Genomic DNA, 21,385 nt, shown 5'->3' with positions numbered 1-21,385 from the left:
ATCAACTAATATCAACTAATTAAGAGTGACAGATATTTTAGAATTTATAGTACAATGACAACCTCCAGTTCAACATGAGAGAGAGAGAGAGAAAGGGAGAGAGAATATCTAAGTCTAGATTTAGACTTCAGAACCGCTGCAATGCCCTCAATGCCCTTTGCTTAAACACTTTGCCCAACTGTGCCAGAGCGACCAGATGCAGGTGTCAGAATGTTCCCAGTCAGTACTGCCTCGGGGCGGCCTGTGGCCATCCCTTAAGCCTGTCCACATAAGACACATCACCGCCTACTTTGTCTTCCCATCACTTATCACCACAGTTGGTAGTGGGAGCGGTACCCACGGATGTCAAGAACAGGGCAGGGACAAGGGGAAAAAAATGAGAACCAAGACCTGTCATGTAGAGGTGCAAGATCCCAATGATGAATGTAACTGGACTGTATACCTAAAATGTACCAATAAACTCAATTTAAAAAAAAACAGAACAGAAACACAGGTCTCTGGTCGTGCCTTGGTGTTCAGTCATCTTCTGCCACATCTACTCTCAGGTATCGAAAGAGCAGTCCATGTCTGCAACTTGTCTTTCTTATCACAAAAATCATCATATGGACCCAAACTTGAGTATCTGAAATGATTCATTTTAGCCTCTATCTGTTCTCTAATCGAGGTATGCTTTTCTGAGCAGTAAGGACATATTACTTGAAAGTGGAAGTATATCGAGGCTGATGGAAAGGGGCCTCCCAATACAAGATCAAGAACATAAAAAGGTGAGCCTGGAGATTTAGCTCAGTGTTGCTGCCACCTGCCTCACAAGTACAAGGTCCTAAGTAGTTCAATCCCGGGTAACCGCCCCCCTCTCCCAAAATATAAAAAGGCCTATTTTAAAAAGAAATGCTAAATATGGTAATTTTGAGCTGTTCCTTTTAAAGTCATACAAATGGTATAATTATGATACAAAGCAAAAGTATCAAGCCCATCACCTGATTTAATGTTCGTTTCCTCTCCTTCCTTTCCCACGTTTGTCATTTTGCCATATTTTATAGCAGAGTCCATCCGAAAAGGATAAGGAGACTACTTCCATGCTCAAATGAGGCTATCCATTTACAAGAGGATAAAGTTCTTCTGAAATCACACAAGTTTTTTAAAGCAAAAATATCAGTTTGTATTTATAAAAACTATTTAAAACCAGATATTTATTATTGATAAAAATCTTAGCGCAGGTTCTCAAACAATTTTCTTGGCATATAAGTTTATTACTTTCCCTGTAGTCTACACAGAGCCTTCCAGAGGAAAACATAGGCTCACACTTGCAAATTACTAAACATAACTTTCTTTTCTACTCCAGATTCTGAGACAATCCAGAGTGTTTAGATTCCAGCTTATCAACTAATAGACTTTCTTCCAATCCAGTATCTTCCCACTCAATCTGTCTGCCACGTGAACTGTTCACTTACAGACTCTGTTCCGTGGCTTTGGTGAACACCACAAAGATGGCGCTGGCTATTGGGATGTGGTACTGTATAATGCAAACGACAGGAAGTTGTATCCTAACCCTTCCTTGGACGGACTCTATCCACCACACGTAAAAATGACCTGTGCGTGTGAGAAGAGGAGACATGGAAAAATAAACGAGGGGATGGGTTTGACATACGATTTTTTTCCTGTTTATTATGATGGTATCATTTGTGGAGTTTAAGGAACAGCTCAAAATTAAAAAGCACTGCATTCAGAATAATCAGGAACATGAAAATACAAGGAAACAAAGCGGAGAAATCTGTCAGAGCTGAGGATCTTCGAGATCTTTAAGAAACTCCTATATGAGATGCCGTGACCATACAGAGGGCAGCCTCCACCTGGGTGTAGCTATTCGAATGAAACATAACCCAGGGCAACATAAATCAGGGTATCACAGCAGGGTACCCTTGTGTCTGCACTTGGAGAATGGTAGTTGCTATGGCTTGTGTTTAAATGTCCCCCTAAAGCCTCACACAGTCACAGGTGGGGCTTTTCCAGAGGTGGCTGGAGCTAGAGCGTGTGATGCTGGAACTGATTCCTGGTGCAACACCAGGCTCTAGGGCACTAGGGTTATGGGTGTGAGCACTGCCTGCTCTAAGTAGTCTGGATAAGACAAAAGGTGTGGAAAGACGCTGTCAAGGTCTCATTGCTTTTGCTGTCTTCTGTCTGCCGTCATGAGCTGTTTCTCCTGCCAGGCCACCCTGTTTGGAGCCAGCTGATTATGGACTGAAACCTCTACAAATGGTGAGCTAAATACATCTTTCTTCCTTTAACTTTGGGTGCTGGGTGTTTTGTCTCAGCAACAAGAAAAGTAACTAAGACAAATATGATCTTCTTTATTCTGCCAGCCTGAAGCTAAGAGTTACAAGAGCTCCAGCTCATTTTGGAAGATCTGGCCCACTGCATATGTGTAAATGGGCTGGATGACTCAGACCAAATGTCCACAGCATCTGAGCTTTACTTTCAAGCAGGCTGGAATAACACAGCCATCTGCTTTAAGATGTCTTATTCTGTGTATAACACAACTCCTTTGGTCTGGTTTCAGTGAGAGTTTTTGTGGTATCACTGATACTGTGCAGAAATCTCAATGGTTCAGCAATGCTGGCCACATTCCCAACTGCTCCTTTAGAGTCAAGTATGAGTCCACAGCTGCCCCAGTGGCCATCACTGTCCTCTTCTTTGTCTACTGCCTCTGCACCGAGCATCTGGACCTCTGGGCGCTCCCTTTTAAGGTATGAGGGGTGAGAAAGGGAGCTAGGGCAGCACTGCAAATGAGGAAACAGGCTGGACAGGAAACGGAGCTGGATGGACTCTGGCTGATTTTCTCAGCCTGATTTTTTGCTGTCTCTGACCAATCCATAATGGGAAACAACAGTTCCCCTCTTCTGACTGACAACACATGCGTTTTAACAGAAAGCCCAGCTACACCGGTCACACATCAGAGACCCATGAGCCGAGTCTGGCCCACAGATGTGATTTTTTGGCCCTAGCAGTGTTTTTAAAAGTCCAATCAGTTGCCAACTTGTAGACTTGGGTGATTTCATATAAAATTCTGGAATTCTGGCTTTGCTTTAAAAATATGTGAAGTTCTGGCACAAAGGTCTGCATCCCCATGACAACAACTGGCTAGGGCTGAGCGGTGGCTGCTTCTACCTGTTTGCAAACTCCATGCTCCCCAGGTCACCAGAGCCCTCTCTGATGCTTCACTTAGCCACGTGCCCTGCCCAGCCCTGAAGACATCTGAGGTTGGACCCCTCTGAGGAATTCAGTATTAAATCACAGTTACAACCACTGATGCTCTCCCTTCTCTTTAATTCGAGCTTCCTGCCAAAAATGTTTACTTCATTTGTATTCTAAAATTGAATCTGTATTTAAAGATCATTTTAAACTCTCATACCACCACGCAACAAAAATAAAATTTCTTACAAACTACTGCCACGTCACGATTTGTGCTTCCATAGTCTCCATTTTAGCTCTTAGTACCAGAAAAAGAAAACCTCTGCAAACAAAATAAAACGTTATGAGGTGGGGATCATGTTTCTTTCACGTTACAACTGGAGGATGGAAAGGTTCCTGCTTTGTTATGATTGGTGTGAGTTGATGGTGCCACTGCACGGCCGTGTGTGGAGGGGAAAGGAGGAAGCCATGCCAAAAACAAGCCCAGGAAAAGACCCCTCTGGCTGGCTCAGAGAAGCAGCTTCGAGGCAAGAGGGCTGGCCCTACTCAGACCAACAAGAACAGGCCTATGCCTAAGTGAAAACCAGTTATTCAGGCTCCCAGAAAGGGCAATCGGCTTAAAATCCTTTACATGAGATCCTCACTGCTATGCCTCACAGTTCACTCCCACCTGAGCCCCTGGGGATCTCAGGACCTAGTCATTTACAAATTGTCACTGCACCCCACGCCATCAGCCTTGACCCTGGGAACTGTAGCCACATTAGGCGTCTCTGATGCTTCCTGAGGGCTTCTTTTTGCACCACAGGCCCTGTCCCCATGACACACGTCTCAGTATCTGTCTACCGCAAGTAGTACTAACTGTTAGAAATCGTCTCTCTCTAGCTCATTTGAGCTTTTCATTTCTTTTCACTGCACAGGCAGTTTTTCATTTGCTGTTCATTTAGACAGGTCTACTGAGTGGTTTAAACTCTTTCTTGAAAGTGTGGAGAGAAGTGAAGGTTAGGCAGTGGGTGGATGAGTAGAGAAAGGTCAAGGAAAAACTTTTCAGTGGTTTAGCCCTCCTGATTTGGGTAGAAGACAGGGAGGTAAAGAAGGAAAACATTAGAACATGGGGTCAAAACCTGAATTGCTGGGAACTCCATGCTGCACAGAGGCTGCTGGTGACATCTTGGTCATTACTTCTTTGGGTGTTCCCAAGGGTAACCCCGGTGAGCCTATGGCACGCACAATGCAGCAGGACATTAACACTGAAAGCTCCAAAAGGCTTGCCATCGCTCTCCTAACCCAATTGCCAAGTGATCCTTTGCTTAAGGAGATAAAGACCTAAGCAAAAAATACTAACCATGCACAGTGTCTCCTACTATTCAGTTTGGATAGACTGCCAACTGCAGAGGCCCCTCTAGAGCCTGTTAAAGTCTGTGAAGGGCACACGGCCCTACGGGTCCAGTGATTCTGTCACCTTCCCGTTAGTGACCTCAGTGATGGCCCCACAGCTTCCTTCAAGGAAAGATTCAGCGGGGAAAGAGCTAAAAGTAACAGAGCCACATAGGGTCACAGAACACAGCGAACCCACTAAAAAATCTTTCCCTACACCAGTGTTACGATTTTCATGTGACATTTAAAACATTTTTTTGTTTGTTGCAATTTGAAAACTGACTGAGGAAAATTCTAAATGAAGACCTCCAAACAGCTGGAGATGGAGCATCACTGGAAAAGGCTTGGAGCGGCTAGCAAAGGTTCCTTGGGAAACTATTCATTTCAAAGTGCACAGTCTGGTGTGCTCGGCTCATAAAAGGCTCCCTGATTTGTGGCTCCAGTCACACATCACACACATTGCTCGACTGCAATTCCTATCAAAACGCATTGCCTCACTCCACTTTACAAGGAGTCAGCGTGGACTCATTCTCAAGGCTCAACTTACATACTTTTCTCTTTCTGCCAAAGTCACTGTTCTTACATTTACCAGTTTATGGAGGCCTGGTAGTTAAAAATAAGCTGGGCTTGTCAAAATAAATAAGCAGAGGGCATTTGGTGATGAGGTAACTGTGATTTGCATTACAGCTTATTTCTTTAATTGTTAATTCACCAACACTTGGGAAAATGCAGCCACTTCCTGTGCACGCACGCGCGCGCACACACACACACACACACACACACACACACACGGCACACATGCTAGCATATGCGTGCATATACATGAACACTGACAGATGTACTCTAGGATACATTTTTAATTTGAAAGTCTGTATATAGATATTGGGCTTACTTTCTTCAATATAAGAGCTAAAAAAAAAAAATCAAAAACTAAGTACTGGAAAGCTGGGGTGGAACTATTGTCTCTCATTGGCTCCGTTGCTTGGCTGGCAAGAAACTAACTCATTCCAAGAATTGGATTCATGAACACTGACAGATGTACTCTAGGATACATTTTTAATTTGAAAGTCTGTATATAGATATTGGGCTTACTTTCTTCAATATAAGAGCTAAAAAAAAAAAATCAAAAACTAAGTACTGGAAAGCTGGGGTGGAACTATTGTCTCTCATTGGCTCCGTTGCTTGGCTGGCAAGAAACTAACTCATTCCAAGAATTGGATTCAACAGTGGCTGGAAGCATGACAATCACTAAATGCCTAGTCTTTTTTTGTTTTTTTGGTACCGGGGATCGAACTCAGGTCCTTCTGCTTGCGAGGCAGGCGCCAGGACCACTGAGCTAAATCCCCGGCCCTACCAAATGCCTAGTCTTGAATCAGAAAAATGATATAGGCAAGAAATGTCTACTTGAAAGGGACAACTAAAGGAGGGCCAAAAGGTACACATGGAGTAAGAGTGGGAAGGCACAAGCCCTGTGGATTTTATTGACTTCTTCATGGAACAGTGGGCCACACATACTAGGTAACAGTTGTGTGTGCTCCGTGCCACTGGGCTTATAGCACAAGGAGAGACAAGGAAACGAGGCATGCCCATAGAAGGCGGTACTCGCTGAGACAAAGGCACACCAGTCTGAGACACCTTGATGACAAGGGAAACCTCCTGAGACAGGTTAAAAGGGGACAGATGAGGGAGAAAGTAAAAGTGATGGCAGGGGAGGAAAAGAGCTCCAGGACTGGGGACAGCATGGCCAAGGGCCTAGAACGAGAATTCTAAAGGAGAAATGGCTGAATGTTTGCTTCTGAAAAGGGATGTTGAAGGGTGAGAACCAAAGTGAGGTGATGAATAGGGATGGCCAGGGTGGTACTTCGCAGGCCTGAGGGTAAACAGAACACGACATCTTCTGGTATGCTTGAAAAAAATGCAAGCGACCATCTGGCATCAAAACACAGGTTACAATGTGATATAAACGAGCCTGCTATAGCTCTTGGGAAGGCTGCAACATTTCCTCCTTGCTGTCTTAAGGGGAACAGTCAGAACATTCTGTAAAGGAAATCCTACACCAGGATCTGTAACTTGGTACCTTCACATATACTCTCTGTCACTTACCTTGTGTTTCATAAGGATCCTGGGAGAAAAATATCTTTATAATTTCCATCATTGAGATAAGGAAACCAAGGCTCCAAAGATTCTGCAATCGCCTCACAGATACACAGCCAGAGACTCAGTCTGACACCTTTCCTGTTTCAACTCACCAGAACTGCAATGTCAAAGCAACACAGCTTCTGTAGCGTTTTCTGTTTTCAAATCACTTTCAATATAGTTGTTCTTATTTACATAACTCTGTGAGGAAGGCAGAGGGTATGCATGATTTGTAATTTGCATCCCTATCCTTTCTATTTCATCCATAGCATAGCTCTGTCTATTCTGGCTAAGGTTCTATATTACTTAGTAGAGATATTGGCCCCACCAGGAAGTTGAAGGAAATAGGGAGGTTAAGGGATGGGAAAAGGGAGTTGTACATAAGAGAATTGAAGAAAAATAATTTTGGAGCTGGGCCAGGCATGGTGGTGTGTACCTATAATCCTAGCTCTTGGGAGGCTGAGGCAGGAGGACTGCCATGAGTTCAAGGCCAGTCTGGGCTACATAGGTCAGCTTTAAATACACAGGAAGACCCTGTCTCAAACAAACAAACAAACAAACAAACAAAAATAAAAATCCAAAAAACCAAAAAAATTTAAAAAGATAACTAGAATGTTGTTTATTCAGTAAGCATATGATTCTGTGTTGTAGTGAAAATTTATCAATTCTACAAGGACAAACTATGATTCAATGAGGCCCAAGCAGGAAAAAAAAAATGAATTTTTGGAAGAAAAAGGAAAGATTTCTGGGACTGGGAAGTAAAGCATGAGCTTATGCCAATCATGTCCTGCACTGGCTTCTGGAAAATAACCATGGGATAATCTGGAGGCTGGATTCTGAGTTTTGTACTGAAAAGTAGTTTCAAACTTTTGGCACACCTGAAGTGTTCAGGCTTAATCCTTGACTCTGAAAAGATTCATTTGTATAGTGGATTTATTTGGCAACTACTACTCAGAATGCGTGGCACACAGATGCCAACCCTGCTTGCCATTTCAGCGCGAGGCAGAGACCACACTGGCAACTGACAGCGACACAGAAAAGGACATCCGGAGTCACTTATCTGGGCCTCGTTCTGATCTTCTGTGGGAATTGAACTTTGAAGTGACACTAGACTGTGGTTCTCAAGCTGTAGGAAGCATGAAAATCACCTGGAAGTCTTATTAAAATAGATTTCTAGGTTCAACCCAGATTGAAGAGGCCTGAGGCAAGGCCTAAGAATCTGCAATTCTAACAAGTTTCCAGATCATGCTGGAAACTTCTTCTGGTCCCAGAACCATGCTTGAGAGCCACTAGTGGAGATCAGGGGACATCCCCAGCTCTGGCTACATCTGCACTGGATTAGAAGATGGTTACCTCTTCCCCACATCCTCCCTCCCCCGAGATGTTAACTTCATTATGCCTAGTACCCTCTTGACTAAACTGCCTCAGTGGACTCAGCTAAGCACTTCCCACGAAGACCACCCAGAAATCTCAGAAGGCCTTAAGTCTATCTTTACAAAAGGGGCTAACAAGGGACAGACACTGGCCTACAACCCTACAAAATTTGAGCTTTGGTTACTTTAAAATTTCCTCTCTCTACAGCACTTAAGGGCAACAAAGATGTTTTAAGTTTCTTCTGTAAATGAGATCCAGATTTATAATATTCAGCACAGCCTTTTAAGAGTAATAATCTCAATTTCAAGATATTCACTCAGCAGAATTATGGTATAATAAATTTCAGTCTATTAATACAAAAGGAAAATGAAAAAAAATGTAAGACTCTAACAAGAATAAACTTAAAATTCAATGCTTACACAGATGTATAATAGATATTTAAAATTATTACTCACTGCATTCAAATCAATCCAAATTGTTCTTCTAACTAACTATGAAAAATAAGAAGCTGGCCATGTAGTTTTTAATTAGAATTAGAATTAGAATGTGTTTGTTTTTATTGAATCCAAGTACAGAAACCAAATTATTATAATTAAAATTATTACGATTTACAAAAATATCAATTTAATAACCAAATAAATTATCATTAAAATAAATGTTCTTTTTCCTGAGGAAAAGAATATAGTGTGATATATATTTTGATGATTAAACAAGAATAGTAGACTTCATGTCTGTAGTACCCAAATATTGCCATGTCTATATAGAGTAAGACTTAGCAAGTAGTGATTCTTTAATCTGATGATTTTATCTAGCCATAATTAGCAAAGACACAAGGTAAGGATAGTGAATAAATGTGTTTCCTGCTCACATGAGGAACTAGGATTAAAAGTGCAAAAACTGAAAACTGCACACCTACCTAATGTACTTCCAGTATGTGTGGAAGCATTTCAAGGAAAACACAACACGAGAACATAAGATTACTCAGGAGTATCTTTAGGACTTCATCTAGGAAGTGTTGTCCTCACTTTCAACGATATGTTGTTTTTTTACACAACACACTGCACAGAGAAAATACTTAATACAGTGTTTATGTTGCATTCATTTCCAGATGGTGATTACTGTTAATGACTCTACAATTTTTACATTAAAAATCTTGGCATTATCTTAAATAACAAATGTTGTGATGACTGTTTTTCTTCACTTTACAGTAACTTAGTGTTTTTATGTCTTCTTAGTTTCCCTCAGAAGTCTATTTGGACAGCAGTCATTTTTCTAGTGGTCCTTTCAAAAATCCTACTGACAAGGGCTATGAGACCTTTAAGCGTGTCCTCCAGCGACAGGGCCTGTTTTCCAGAGATTGAAATTGAGCTCACTGCCATTAAGCATATGGAGAAAGAATGGCATTTGTAGGCTGTGGTGTGGATTTTCCCTCTTTGGCACCACAGAATGACACCAACTTCACTTTGTAATTAACCAGCAGAAGCAGGAAAGGACTGAGAGCAGAAAAGCCTGAAGAGAGGGCTGTGAGCACGGCTGGAACGAAGACCCATGCTGCCAAGTCATTCAAGAAACAGACTAAGACAAAGTGGGAGATCCACAGGGGGGTGATCAGCAGCACTAATAAAATACTGAACTTGGCTCCTCTAAGGACCTCAACTTCTGAATCACCATCGCCAATCCAGACGTCACCATATGTCATCTTCTTTTTTGTTGAAAGGAGGAAAGACATCCAGAAACAGACAAAGACTAAGATGGCTAAAGGAAGAATATCAATCAGAACTAAAAATATTTTCCCATAGTAAAACTCTACCTGCTGGTTTCCAAAGACAATTAAGCAATCCATGTAAATCCTCGTTGCAGACAAGGCGTCTGTATCATTTCCTGCATTCAGGTTTTCTGGTTTTCTAGTATAAATTAAAACTGGTATGTACACAGCCACACCAGCCACCCAAAGTGCAGAAATCCCCTTCAAGGAATGCTTCTGACGGTCAACGTTCGCAGCATCGCTCTGGGGGTAGACAAGTTGGTACAGTCTCAGGTGATAGAACAACGCAAAGTATAACATGAACCAGATGGCCAGGGAAGTTGTCAGGGCTGCCAAGAAGTGCAGAACTTTGCAGCCTGCTGAATCCAACATGATACCAGAAGAATAAACAATTTTCATGACATTTACCACCAAGTTCTTAATAAGGTGGGCAAACACAAGGCTGAAAATTAGAAAAAATGATGTCTGTAAACGTCCAGTGATACACTTCCTTGTAGAACAAAATAAGCATATGTTTCCTACAAAGCTCACGAGGATTAGAATGGCACAGGTGATGATCTCTAGCAGGTCTGCAGAGAGCTTCATGGTAAATGACAAATCAATGTCTCAAATATCTTCTCTTCAGTTGAAGTTATGAGGCTTTCGGAAAAATTTAAAAGGTCTTTAGTGAGAAGATCTGTTTTATTTTTTTTAATCTACTATGTTGACAAAATCATCAGCTGGTGTCACCCTTCCAAGATAGCTGGTAACAATTCTGCCCGTTATGGGGATGAGCTGCTGAAAACAGGACTACTTCTCCAGAGAATTCTGTTTTATCATCTCCAGGGACTTAACTATGATGAGAAGCTCTAGGCATCATCGCGTAATTACAAGTTCTCAGAAGTGTACTTTTACTACTGTAGTACAATTTCCTAGATGCAACATGATACAGTTTTCAACAACTACGAGGGCAGAGTAGGAGAAAACAAAATTAAATTTATGGCAGTACAGGAAAAGGTGCCTAGAGATTGAACACACCTTACTCAGATTGTGGCAAACATGTTAAGGAAGCAAGGGGCTATCTGAACAGCAACGAAGCTTTCAAAATTTAAAAACATCAGAATAAGAATGTGGATAATACAGGACAGGTAGTTTTGTAGCTCCCGTACCACTTTTGTGAAGCAAGAATACTATTAACTGTTCTGCAGATCTCTTGGAATTGTTAGGAGTACAACAGAAGGTGAAAGAAAATACTTGTGAATAAAGTAGGGAAGGGAATAAAGAGGGGGACAGGGAAACATGGAGAGAGAGGATATAGAAGGAAAAGGAGGAGGGAGCGGGGAAAGGAAAGAAGATCCTTCTACAAACATGCATTTATGGTCACAAGCTCAACTCCAAGATGCTGGTTAATGAAATATTTATTAATTGGGAAGTGTTTAGGGAGTCTTTCCCTCCTAGATCACAAGAATCTGGGAAAGATTTCTTTCTTAATAAGGTTAGAGAGTATACAGAAAGGGGCAGAGAGATGGCTGTGAAATGCACTGCTTAGTTAATCTGGCAGCAAATAACTTCCTGGATGAATCCTGTTTCCATGGTATATCACAGTGACAAGCCAGTCATGCATTGCTTAAACATGGGCATATATTCTGAGCAATGCTTTGTTATGTGACTGTGTTATTGTATGAACATCCCGGAGTGTATCTGTACAATTGTGATGGCTATGGCATCACTAGGTGGTATAATCTTAGGTGACCACGGCTTTCCCTCTGCTGCATCTGCTTGTAAATTCTGATGTCAATCCTTCTCTGTTCAAACCAGATGCATAACTTGATCCATTGGTGTAGTGGAGATTCCTTGCACTGACTCATCTCTTCCTAACTCTGTGTTCAGTGACTTCATGCTGAGAGCTTGCAATTGGTTATACCTTAAGAATTTATACCATGGAAACTAGCAAATACTACAAATCAAAGCTTTACAGAGGAAAAGATGTTTGCTAAGCACATTGGTCTAACCAAAAGGATCAAATTAGTGTGTTAAGAAATTAGCTGATATTTTATCTACATAATAAGGTCAGTATTTGACTTCTGCTCATACTTTTAATGTGCTATAATAAAAGGATTTGTGAACGTGAGCAGGCAGTTAAACCTGGCCCTACAATCCCACTGTGGAGCAAAGTGGGGATCGGGGCTGGTATCTTCCCATTAACCCACTTTTCCTTAATTGGATAGTAAGAGAGGTAACTAACCCAGAGTACCCACAAACCACATTCGTCTTTCCTTAGAAACATCCCGGCAGCGCCAATTACAGTCAGGTAGCACCTCTGTGTTTCTAGTGATAACGATGATAAAGAGTAATAACACAAGAACAATGCTTATACTGGCTATGGTTTATTTAACACCAACCCGAGTCAGATAGTGCATTGGTACTTTGCTCCCAAATTTAATAGGATTTAACTCGCATAACAGAAGTCCACCATGCAAACTGTTCAAAGTGAGTGACAAACAAGAAGGAATCAAAATTAGGTGTGACTGCTTCTCCAACCTTCATTTTGTTGTCATTACATCGCTTCTGCTGATTCACAATAGAGTCTATAAATAAACTTGTTTTGAGAAGAGCTTCCTTGAGTTTATAATACAATCAATCAGTCCCCAGCTCACGAACATTCGAGTTTGGAACTTTCCCAGGTGTACTGTATAAGACTCACCACTTTGGCATTTTGTGCACAAATACGACTTACAAATAATTCTCCCAGAATGGAACTTGTTCATAAATCAGGGGCTTACTGTATACAAGACATGAAGATTTTTGAATGGCAATTAGTCTTTTCCCTTTTCTTTCAGTAAATAGGGTATTTGCTTCTGTACCTCATGGAGACCTCTAAGCATTCGGCAGATGCCTTACCTGAAGTGGGAAAAGGCCGCGCCTGACACTCCTCTCTATACTGGCGGCGTTTAAGCAGCGGTGCAATGACTACCTGGGTAAACTCACAGAGCGTAAACAACCCTAAGTGAAAGGCAACATAAAGCCCACTGTATTAGCCCTTCTATTGCTATACTGAAATACCTGCGACTGGCTAAAGTATAAATAAATTAGGCTTATTTAGCTCACAGTTTTGGATGCTTAAAGTCCATGGTCTGGCTTCCCAATTTCTTTGGCCTCTGCTAAGGGATGCTTGGCTGTGTTATGGTGGACAGCATATGGCAGAAACGTATGTGAGAGGCAAAGGGGACACAGTGGCCACACTAAGGACCTATTACGAATACATGAGTCGCTGGGAGACATTATTCATACTATACCCAAACCATGGCATTCAGCCCCTGGTCTTCAAGGTTCACGTCCATCTCACAATGCAAAATGCCTTCATTCCATCTCCAGGAGTCCCAGAGTCTTAGTTCACTCTAGCCTCCCTCAAAAGTCCAAGTCTAAAGTCTCACATAAAATTCAAGGAAATCTACCCCAGGTGTGAGCTGTAAAATAAAAAAACAAGTTACATACTTTCCAAACACAATGGTCAGCCAGGCACAAGATAAACATTCCTAGACATATGCCTACAGAAAGGGGTCACAGGTCTCCTACAAGAACAAAATCCGGGAGGGTAGATGCTAAATCTTGAAGGCCCGGGTCTAACACTTTGTGGATACCGCAGAGGGTACCCCAGGGTCTCCGGGGCCATGCCCACAGCTTTCCTGCTCACCGCCCCGTTGGTTGCCCTCTCGGGAATCAGACTGATGTCAGGCTGGTTCTGCGCGCAGCTGGTTGCAATACCTGTGGGAGCCCCGCTGTGGCTTCGTTCCCACAGCTCCCCCCGGCATCTTTCCAGCAGGGGAGAATCTCCGCACTGGATCCACCTCTGTGGCAGGTCTGTGCCTGGCTTCCCAGACTTTTCTTTGAAATCCCAGCCAAAGCTGCCATGACTCTGTAACTCTTGCACTCTGCACACCTGCAATACCAGTACCACACAGACACACCGGAGCGTGCTACAAGCACGAGCTGTATTTTAATGCACCTGAACTGAGGCTGCAGCCACGGAGTAATTCACCAGAGGGTAAGGAACAGGAAGGACCTCATGGAAGACCTGGGCAGCATGCTCGTGGTGAGTACATCACGGTTCTGTGAATCTCTATGTCCAAGGCCACGGCACGATGAGAAAGGCAGCCTCAAAGCTTTCTGAGATACCTTTACGGTCTCTTCCCAGTTACCTTACAGTTTAGTATGCAGCTCCCCTTTTTCCATGACAATCTCTTCAGCAAGCTGGGATATACCCTTGTTTCATTTTCCTGAACATGTTTTCTCTCTTTTCCTGTCCAGACTGAATTTTCCTTTTGCTCCCAAATCTCACTGTAAATCTGACTAAACAGCCAATAATACCATTCCATAGGGTGAGTGTTTTACTGTTCAGAAATTTCTTCCATTAAATATCCTGGGTCTTCACTCTTAAACACAACCTTCCAAAAAGCTCTAGGTCAGTGATGGCGAACCTTTAGGGCTTTCAAAAATAACAAACAGCCTGTAGCGGCACATGCGCCATAGGTTCGCCACCACTGCTCTCGGTCATAGATACCAGTTTCCTCAACAGGTCACAAGGATGACCTCTACGCCAGCGTCTCCAATAGAAAGCCCACTTCCTTCCGAGACTAGTTCCCCAGCCATCTGCCTTCTCAGCCCTCACACACACTGCACATAGGGCATTCCAGGAGTTTTCTAGCCCATTCTTCCAAACTTTTCCAACCTCTGCCTGTTACTCAGTTCTAGAGCCACTTCCTCACATTCAAGGACATTTATAACAATGACTTCCTTTGGTGGTATTTTCTGTATTGATCCATTTTCCACTGCTACAACAAAATACCCAAGAATTGTTACTTTTTTAATGAAAAAAGGTTTTCGGAGGTGTAAGGGCACGGCACTGCCCGCTGCTGAGCTCTGTGAGGACCTTGTGGAAGACGGCATCACAGTGGCGAGAGTGCCTACTGCAGGAAGACACCACGCAGTGAGGCAGGCATAGGCAAAGAGCGAGGCCTCTCTTTATGACAGCGTTTTCACGGCAACTCCTCAGGGCTGTACAAGAGCTGCACCAATTCCTTCAGAGGCAGCACCCCAACTGCCTTCTGTGAAGCTCCACCCCACAATGGTCCCACAGAGTTCCAACATCACCCTGTGGAAGAAGCTTCCAATATGTGAACCCTTGATGCACAGACTCAAACCATAGCGACTGCCTTCATCTGAGATTTCAGTTTGGAAAAATTAGGAAACCACCTATGCTGCTTTTTAAATATGCTCAAACAGCAACAATTATGGAAAACAACACTGAATTTTTAGACGGAGCTTAATTGTAAAAACATGTTCTGCTGGGCATAGTGGCACAAACCTATAATCCCAGCCCTTGGAATGCTGAGGCAAGAGAATTGCCCTGAGCTCAAGGCCAGACTGAATTACACAGCAAGACCCTGTTTCAAAACAGCACCACCAGCAACAAAAAGTGGTTTGCAAAACCAAAATCAAGCTTATATTAACATTTAGTTTTCAAAGGATTATCAAGCCTATAGTACATTGTTTTCTATTATTGCCAAAGTGCTAGATATACACACCATCTTTCTCCCCTCAGGTTATTTTCATGCTAGCAAAACAACATATATTAAAAGTATTAAGGAAATGTAATTAAGTTTTGTGAATATTTGCTCTACTGATGAGGACTTTCCTTTGTTAACTATGAGACAGCAGGATAAAGAATGATTTCCTGAGAACTTACTCTCCCCAGCATGGCCTCAGCTTTAAATGTGATCCATCAGAATGAGTGTAAGCCACTGTTCCTATCTTCTAGAGGTGCACAGTCTACTCATAAGAACACGCTGATGCTTTACGTATATAGTATTTTATATTGCATTCTGTAGATATATGTAAAATATAGAATTTTTATATTTTAATATTTATTTATATTCAATAAAAGTGGATAACTCAATGTAATAAGCCACAGTTTTAAGGACAAGAATAAAATGGAGAGGGAAAAAATTTCCAGTTGAGAAAAAGAAATCTGAAGCCTAGAGAAGGTAAGACACTTGCTTGCCCTGAGCAGCAGGAAGCTGTGGTGTTAAGTTCCAGTCCACTGGTTCTCAAGGCCGATTTTGAGAGAAATGGAAGGAGAAAGGCAAACCTGATGGAGCTGTGAGGCCGAGGGGCTGAGAAAGCTAACACCCACCCCAAGGATCTACATGGCCACAGTGCAGAGCTCCTGAATCAGGAAGCGTGTTTTTCAGAGGCCCACACATCATCCAGAGCCACGCAGGCCCAGGACACACTGCTGCACCCTCCACCAAGGAAGGTAACTGCTATGTGGACACTTCACAGGGGAATGAAAAAACCCTCCTTCGAAAACCAAACACTGGCTCTGCCAATCCATCTTCACCAAGGTCACCTGAGAACTGAGGCGTTCAAAGGTTCTCTATAGCCTCCATTTACTTTGGCATAAGATTTAACAGAAAGAGAACTAAAGGAGAATTTGTACAGCCCAGGCTACTTTCCAAATCTCAAACTGCTAAATAAAACTTATTTAAAATTTACTTTAACTCGCAATCACACGTAAAGTGGTTCAGATGAAAAGGCTTTCCTGTGGCTTAAGGCAATCTAGATTTCTCAAATATACATGTACAATTCTAATATTAGAGATTTCAATTCAAATCTCAAAATACCTCAGACTCCTCCTGATTAGAGAGAGACTGCTGTCACTTTATGTGGTGCATTGGGAGGAGGAAACAAAAAACACACTGCCTTCATTTGGGCATTATGTTCTCACAGTAGCACTAAAATAAACAAACTTTGTAGGCCCATGGAAGGGCACTTACTCCTTTAAATTGAATATGTAATGTCAATAAATATCTTTTAAGAAGAGATGCCTGAAACTTGATTCTAAGTCAAATCCATAGGAGGGCACTGATTTATTTTAATGAAGATCAGGATGGAGCCTGTAGGGGAGAGCTTGCTTCTTAGGCTGGTCAACCAAGCAAGATAATTCACTGACTCACAGAAAGATGCCACTGGAAAGGCCAGGGATTTAGCTCGGTGGTTCTGCCCCCTGCCTACCAAATTAATATTTCCATTTTTATACAGCACCCAATGGAAGAAATAACCAAGAAATCTTTGACTTTGTAATAAATGACTGCCTAAAGCTATTTTCAATCCTCCCAGTGACAGTGATTTTGTGACTAGCCAGGGCGGAACTAAAAACCCCTGGCCCCAAATTGGAAGGGAATGAAGAACTTCAGGCTGGTGAGGGCCAGAGCAATTAAATGGTAATTGCCTTTTAGATATACTAAGGTTGCTAATTACATTACTGCGCTAAGTGCTTGGAAATGCAGATAAGAGCTCCAGGCCAATCTGGTGGGAGAAGGGAGTTCAGATTTATTAAGCCTGGCACTGAGCTGCATCCTTCACACATATTACTTCCTAAAATCCTAATAATAATCCTACAAGGTATTATTAAGGTTCAGTAAGGACGAGTAACTTGATCAGTTCCAGTTGATTTGAGACTGCGTCAGGAGTCCTATCAGATTTGTGTGACTCCAAAAAGCAGTGGGCTTGCAAGGCCTGGAGTGGATACAGAAAGGCACTTGCGACTTCTAGATACACTGGATTCAACAACTGGAAGAAACTGGTAGCACAGAAAGATAAGAGAATTTGAGAATGAAGTTGTGATGAAAATGCACACACAAGGACTTTAGAAGTGCTCTTTCTTGTTGTTTGTGGAAAGAAAGAGATCCAAAGAAGAAATCTTTGTGGGCAGAATCTGAGCAGCCTCAGGTCAGAACATGGGAGGTAGGAGTGGAGAAACTACCACCCCAAGCACATTAATCCTCTGGTGGGAATCATTTACCACCTCAGACAGCTGCAGGTGCTGTGAAGAGGCCCGAGACTGCTAGAGGCTGAAAGGCCTGGTGAACTGGAAGGCAAGTGGAGGGGCAGTGCCTATACCTCTGATACTTTCCAGAACAGTCTCTCAGAATGACAAAGTCTGGTAAAGATGACTGCAGGAATTTGAGCCCAGAAGGCCTGAGTTAAATCACGTACTGACTGAGGAAGGTCTGACCAGTCCCGTCTGCTTTGTGTCTCAGGTTTCCAAGGAGTTCTCAAAGATGATGAAACATAAATGAACAAGTACACACTTTCATTTATGTGTGTATATATGTGTTTTTATACTTACACACACAGCTACAGGATGATAATGGTGCCCAAGTGAAATTCCGAACCGAGTTTGAAGGTTGCAGAAGTGCTATACAACTGTTAAGTTTTTGCTAGAGTTTATCTCTTAAAATCATACACACAGTATTCAAGCTGCTTCTGCCTGCAAGGAGAAGGTGTTACATAGCTCTGTGCCAAACACTACAATTCGAAATGCACTGTCTTTGCACAAGTTCTGTCTTTTGACAAACAGTTGTGGAAACTCACCAAGTTTTTCCAGGTCTGACATAAGCCCTTTGGTTTTTGTCTCTACTGTCCTATGAAGACAAGCCTCAGCTGGGTTTTCCTTTTTTTTTTTTTAACTTGACCACACATAATCATAAGTTTTACCAATTAATTCTACAATAAACCCCTCCCACAATGGGTTCCATCCTATCCTCTCTCCCCTCTCATCAAACTCTCAAAACAAGCATCTGTACTCACCACTGCTATTTTCTGGTCTTCCTTTTACTTTTTAACCCAGCAGTTTAGTTTCTACTTTTTCCCCCTGAAATGATGTATAATAGTATCACCTCCTATCAGTAAGTACACCCAGACCTGGCTGACATTCTTTTTCCTTTAGGCTGTAGTTACATTTTTAACTTATGGCAAAAATCTTGGTCCGCCTCTCTTCTTACTTAGCCACTGACCCCTGGCTATACAGATCCCATCTGTTTCTGGGTATCACCACCTGAGGTCCTATGGGCTTCTCCAAATCAATGTTAACCTCACTTGGCAGCATCAACACCTTCTGCTCAGCTAGCGTTAGGGACGTGGGGCATCATCCCTGGGTCCTGTCTCTCTCCTACCCGCACATCTACCCAGCCCGTCAATTACATTCATGTCCTTTCCATCCTTTCTACCATTTTCTTACTTTCTGCTTCTCATTATTTCTTGCTTGAATAAATTTGAGAAAGACAAGACTAAAGGCAAAGACATTAGTATTTTTACTCCTTTAAAGTTATTTTCTGAGTCTACACAACTACTAAAGCACGGCTTTACTACTTCCTACTGAAAACTTTACATTGTTTCTCACTGCCTTTAGGGTAGGTGGGCAGCGCCTTCTGAAGAGCTAGGATGCCTTCCCCGACAAGTGCTCCTATGAATCTGACAAAGATCTTTTTTATATTCATGCTGTTTCTTGTTCTGGGGTTTTGATTTATGCTCATCTCTACATACATCGTCTTCATGACCACACCAAGCCCTTCAACCACAGACTTTGGTTTTTTACTTAGCAGTAGTACAATCATTTGCCTACACATTCTCAAATCTATTCTTTTAGGAAACTGTATTTTCTACACTTCTTTGTCAAATGAATAGCACCAAGGAAGTGGGGCTAATGGTAGACCGAGGCAGAAGATTTGCAGAACTGGAGGGCATGGAGAAAGGATCTGTTCCTCTCCTTCCCACCTCCTCAGATAGAGACACACACAGTGTGATCAAAATATACAGTAAATGTTTAAACTTTTAAAATTTATTAGCATAAAAAACACATTTCCATTAATCTTCCTCAGAATACTCCTCTTCACCTTGAACAACATTTATCCCACTGTTCTTGAAAATTCCTGAAGCAATTCTGGCAGTCTTCTCCGCAAATGTCTTTAGTTTTGCTACCATGGCTGCCTCAATGTCCTGTATTGGTTAAAAATGTTTGTCTTTCACGGTCAGTTTAACTTTAGGAAGGACCCAGAAGTTGCACACTGCCAGATCCAATGACTAAGGTGGATGAGGACTTACTGTGATGTTAGGAGCGCTCGTCTTTTCATTGAATAGCACCTCGCAGCGGCTTTCACCGTATTTTTGATCATACATTATAGATTTTCATGAAAGAGGGCTTCCAGAACTGGTGCAGCAGGTGACAAGGACAATGGGATCAGTGTTATTCGGAGGGAGATCAATGGCAGTGTGTCTTTTACTGTCATACAATTTTTGAAATTTAAACATTCACTGTATGTTTTGGACACACCTCATACAATCACCCATTCTCACACAACAGCTGTGGCACTGTTCCATCCTTGCTAGAAGGCCCCAACTTCCAGCATTTACAGACCTCTCTCCTTTGTCCCTCAGCCCTAGGAGTGGCAGTGACTTCCCTGCTTTTACTAAGGGAGGACTGGTTTGTATTGCTTTTCGCCTTTGAAGTAATTAATTCTCTATTTTAATTTACCACTATTGGAAATACTTAGAGTGGCTTGTGCTTATTCTGATTTTACCCTAATTCACTTTTTTACCCTTGAAATTTCTTCCTTAAAGGCTAAGCTGAGGGGCTTACTTAAAGAGTAACAACTAAGGAAGACTCTAAGCTTATATTTAATTTCAAGTTTAGGTTATCTACCCACCCCTCTTCTTTTGTGCAAAATTCCCACGTGGCAGTCACTGTACTTTCTGTAAGTACTGCTCTTTGTTTATGTATCTAGACACCTATGAGGAGATCCTTGCCCTGGTTATCACAACCCGTAGTACTCAGCAAGAAGTACTGATGAAGGAAACCAAGAAATTAAACCGGAATCTTTCTATAAAAAGCCAACTTTAGCTTAGCTAACAAACTTTCTGCACCAATGTCATAGGAAAAGTTCTCAGAAAACAAATAATAGCTCAACAATTTAAAACAAATATAAGACATATGGAATTATGGGGAAAATTGTGTATTATAAAAGTGGTTATAATTCTAAAATACTTAGGTGCTCACGGTACTAAAGAATCCAAACCGAGAACTCGGGAAGGAAAGAAGATGGTAAATAAACCAAATGCAACTGACCAAGGACCAGAGGAACCACCAATTCAAATGAGATTCATTTCATGTTCATAGACTCATTCAATATTTTCTATGTGTCGCTTTTATGATTATTTCCTTCTGTGTTTCCTTTCATTGGGAAAAGCCACTGAATGCCACTGCTTGCAAAATTATAGATTTTCTGGTACATTTGTATCAGCTCACAAATGATTAAAAAAAGTAGATACAGAAGGTCCTTGGGCCTTGCTCATAGCCACATAGCTTTCTAACACAGCTGGTAAAAGACATAGCTCTTCTGTGTTCTGTCCACTACACTTAAAATTTATGGAAAATAAGTAAATAAGCCTGTCTCATTCCTTTGTGCAGCCCTTGCCGGAAACGCCGTGTGCAGTCTGCACAGCCTGGCCTGTGCACTCCACCAGCAGCCACCTGCAGGTGCACCTGGCTTCCCTGGAGCAGAGGCCCAAGGAGTCGGAGTTATGTCATCTCAAACTCTAGCACCCACTTGGCACCCCTGCAGCAGAGTTCCAGGAAAATGGAAAGGTTCTCAGCCCTCTGGAGCACTGGAGCTTCCCAAACAAGAAGACAAAAAAAAAAAAAAAAAAAAAAAAAAAGGAAAAAAAAAA

At 42.1% G+C, this 21,385-nt stretch overlaps 2 protein-coding genes across 4 annotated transcripts in view; both read right to left on the bottom strand.

Moving 5' to 3' along the window:
* The window catches only part of Sncaip (synuclein alpha interacting protein), a 141,872-nt gene that overhangs the window by 66,682 nt on the left and 53,805 nt on the right, over window positions 1-21,385 (bottom strand). The gene's annotated exons all lie outside the window — the stretch shown is intronic.
* On the bottom strand, window positions 9,452-10,423 carry LOC117287036. Its single transcript, XM_033766345.1, has one exon. It carries the CDS (start codon window positions 10,421-10,423, stop codon window positions 9,452-9,454), a length of 972 nt encoding a protein of 323 aa, XP_033622236.1.

Source organism: Fukomys damarensis, unplaced genomic scaffold (assembly GCF_012274545.1).
Source record: "Fukomys damarensis isolate Sample0158 unplaced genomic scaffold, DMR_v1.0_HiC HiC_scaffold_3, whole genome shotgun sequence".
Lineage (NCBI taxonomy): Eukaryota > Metazoa > Chordata > Mammalia > Rodentia > Bathyergidae > Fukomys > Fukomys damarensis.
This window is presented reverse-complemented; position numbering and strand designations above follow the sequence as displayed.

What these genes read in the sequence shown, in the direction of transcription:
- LOC117287036 (XM_033766345.1), bottom strand. Translation starts at nt 10,423, where the DNA reads ATGAAGCTCTCTGCAGACCTGCTAGAGATCATCACCTGTGCCATTCTA.